The sequence below is a fragment of the Penaeus monodon genome, chromosome 42 (genome assembly GCF_015228065.2).
Source record: "Penaeus monodon isolate SGIC_2016 chromosome 42, NSTDA_Pmon_1, whole genome shotgun sequence".
Lineage (NCBI taxonomy): Eukaryota > Metazoa > Arthropoda > Malacostraca > Decapoda > Penaeidae > Penaeus > Penaeus monodon.
Genome location: NC_051427.1, coordinates 23,591,173 through 23,593,672, shown reverse-complemented (window position 1 = coordinate 23,593,672; position 2,500 = coordinate 23,591,173). Strand labels below are relative to the sequence as shown.

General features: G+C 37.4%; 1 protein-coding gene across 4 annotated transcripts in view; it reads right to left on the bottom strand.

Annotated features, from left to right (window-relative positions):
- The window catches only part of LOC119599324 (probable serine carboxypeptidase CPVL), a 10,332-nt gene that overhangs the window by 6,720 nt on the left and 1,112 nt on the right, over positions 1 to 2,500 (bottom strand). For all 4 annotated transcript variants that reach the window (XM_037949072.1, XM_037949074.1, XM_037949071.1 and 1 more), the window contains exons 2-4: positions 2,080 to 2,285; positions 1,630 to 1,749; positions 491 to 674 (exon numbers count right to left, since the gene is read on the bottom strand). In XM_037949072.1, the coding sequence (XP_037805000.1) occupies positions 491 to 674; positions 1,630 to 1,749; positions 2,080 to 2,250 (475 nt within the window). In that variant the 5' untranslated portion in view covers positions 2,251 to 2,285. The remainder of the gene's footprint in view (positions 1 to 490; positions 675 to 1,629; positions 1,750 to 2,079; positions 2,286 to 2,500) is intronic.

Below are 2,500 nucleotides of genomic sequence, written 5' to 3'. Positions count from 1 at the left end.
AATATCAAGATACTCAAAATTTCACAAACCATATCATACAAAATACTATATCTACATGCCCTTCATATCCTAACATGGCATTAAATATTAGACATATTCATCCTCCTCACCATATGAAGGAAAAAGGAGGAGGAGAAGGGAAAGGGGAAGCAGAAGGGAAGGGAGAAGGAGAAGGAGAAGGAGAAGGAGAAGGAGAAGGAGAAGAAGGAAAAGGAAAAGGAAAAGGAGTAGAATAAGGAGTAGGAGGAAAAGGAGAAGAAGGAGAAGAAGGAGGAGGAGGAGGAGGAGGAGGAGGAGGAGGAGGAGGAGGAGGAGGAGGAGGAGGAGGAGGAGGAGGAGGAGGAGGAGGAGGAGGAGGAGGAGGAGGAGGAGGAGGAGGAAGAAGAGGAAGAAGAGGCTGAAGAGGAGGTGGAAGGGGTGTAAAAAGAAAAAGAAAAAGGTAAAGGAAAAGGAATTGAAAAAAAAAAAAAAAAAAAAAATCAATCCATACCTGTCCCCACCGGGTTGTCAATGTAGAGGATGTTGTGAGTCTTCGTCCAGGGATACTTGCGGGGAACGATGTGAAGGTGTTGGTCAATGGTGAACGGTCCGTGTTCGGCAAAAAGACCAAAGAGGGAAGAGCCACCTGGGCCCCCTTGAAGCCACACCAAGACTGGGGAATTATCCGGCTTGGACTGGAACAGATCAGGTCTAGTTATTTCCCAAAGCCTAAATCCCATAATTTGCATACAAGGAATTCTAGGTTTTCTCTCATGTACTAGCCTGGTGCGTGTAGTGGGAAAAAAAAGTATTAATATTAAAGAGATAATATTGTTGAAAATAATAATAGCAATGATAATATTAATAAGATCAGTTACAATAATGATAACAGTTATAATTACAACAAAAAACAAAAAATAACTGGAAAAAATTACCCCTCCTGTAGGTGTTATGAAAACCAAAGACAAATCTGTATTCATGTTAACAAATGTATAAAAGGTATGAATGAGAATAAATTTCTTCACAATGCAAGAGATGTATTTGACCAGTTTCGATTTCTGACAAAGATACAATCGAAACCGGTCAAATACATCTCTTGCATTGGGAAGATATTCATTCGTATTCATGTCTTTTATACAAGACAAATCTATTGAACCCTTTTCCTTCACTACCTGAGGTTTATTTCAAATAATGTTTTGGGAGATCAAAGAAAAGGAAAATATATAACACAAGGTTAAGCTTGTTCATCGTAAGAGTGGAGCAACTATCTACAAAGGGACTCAACAGACTTAAAACATTCTAAAAAGAACAAAAATGATAGTCTTAATATAACTACACAGATGAACAAAAGAGTTGGACTACTGGGATATAGAATGAAAATTACTCTATAACCAAGTAAAAGAAGAGAGGAGAGAAGCAACAGAATAATGGTCATATTACCAACCATTACAAAATAAGAATAACAGTAAGTATGTGGATAAAGTGAAAAGCAATTAATACTTTGGTTAATTTTCTCTCTCTCTCTCCCCCTCTCCCTTTCTCCCTCTTTTTTCTAACATACAATATCACCTACAAGAAAGGTTAGCAGACCCAAACCAAGGCTAATACAAAAAGCTAATAAACATTCACGCAGAAAATTCTTCCACTTACTCGCGCAGGGAAAAACCAGAAGAAGAGGTTGGAGTTGTACTCTTTGTTGACAGTGAAATAACCGGAGAAACTGTGTCCGTGGCGATGTCCCATGCTGACACGACTTAAAGACCTTGCTTCCTGAGGACATTAAAATATGGTTTATTTCAGTTATTATTTCATCTGGCAAATTTCATTCATGTTACGTGTTCTTTTGGTTTACTCTTCGATACCTTATCTTATTTTACGGGTATCTTTCATTAAATAAATATCTATCTACTCATTATTTTCTATAATACTTCCATTATATCTAAATTCAGGTTTGTTTGAAGTTGAATCTAATTTTTTCCTTCCTATCATTATGCATCTATTCTTATTTCCTTTGTATATAATACCAAGGTTAAAAAGCAACAGGAGATGAAGAATAACACATGTAATCCCTCACTATGCCACTTCTAGCGCAACAATTACCTTAACTTTCCCAGCTTCCAAAAGGGGGGTAAGGAAGAGGGGTTTCCCAGCATCTTCCCAATCTTCTGCTGGAATCGTAAGGTCAGCACCACTCGATAAAAACTTCCGGAAAGGTCCTTGCCATGCAGCTGTGACAGCCGAAAGAGCAAGCAACACCACAAAACACTTCATTCTTGCTCAGTGATGACAGTTTGTTAATGCATTACCTGTTTGGAGAAGAGTAAAAAGAAATGTTAATGTCTTTTCTATAGAACTGTTGTCTATTTTAAAGGCAATTTGTCATTTTCCTTTCATTTTGGAAAAGCAAAATCTCTGGTATAAAGACATAATGATCAAAGAAAGTAATATCACTCTAAATAAATAATTACAAGAAACTTGTACGTCACCAACAGTTTAATTCAATACACGCCCATCCACCACT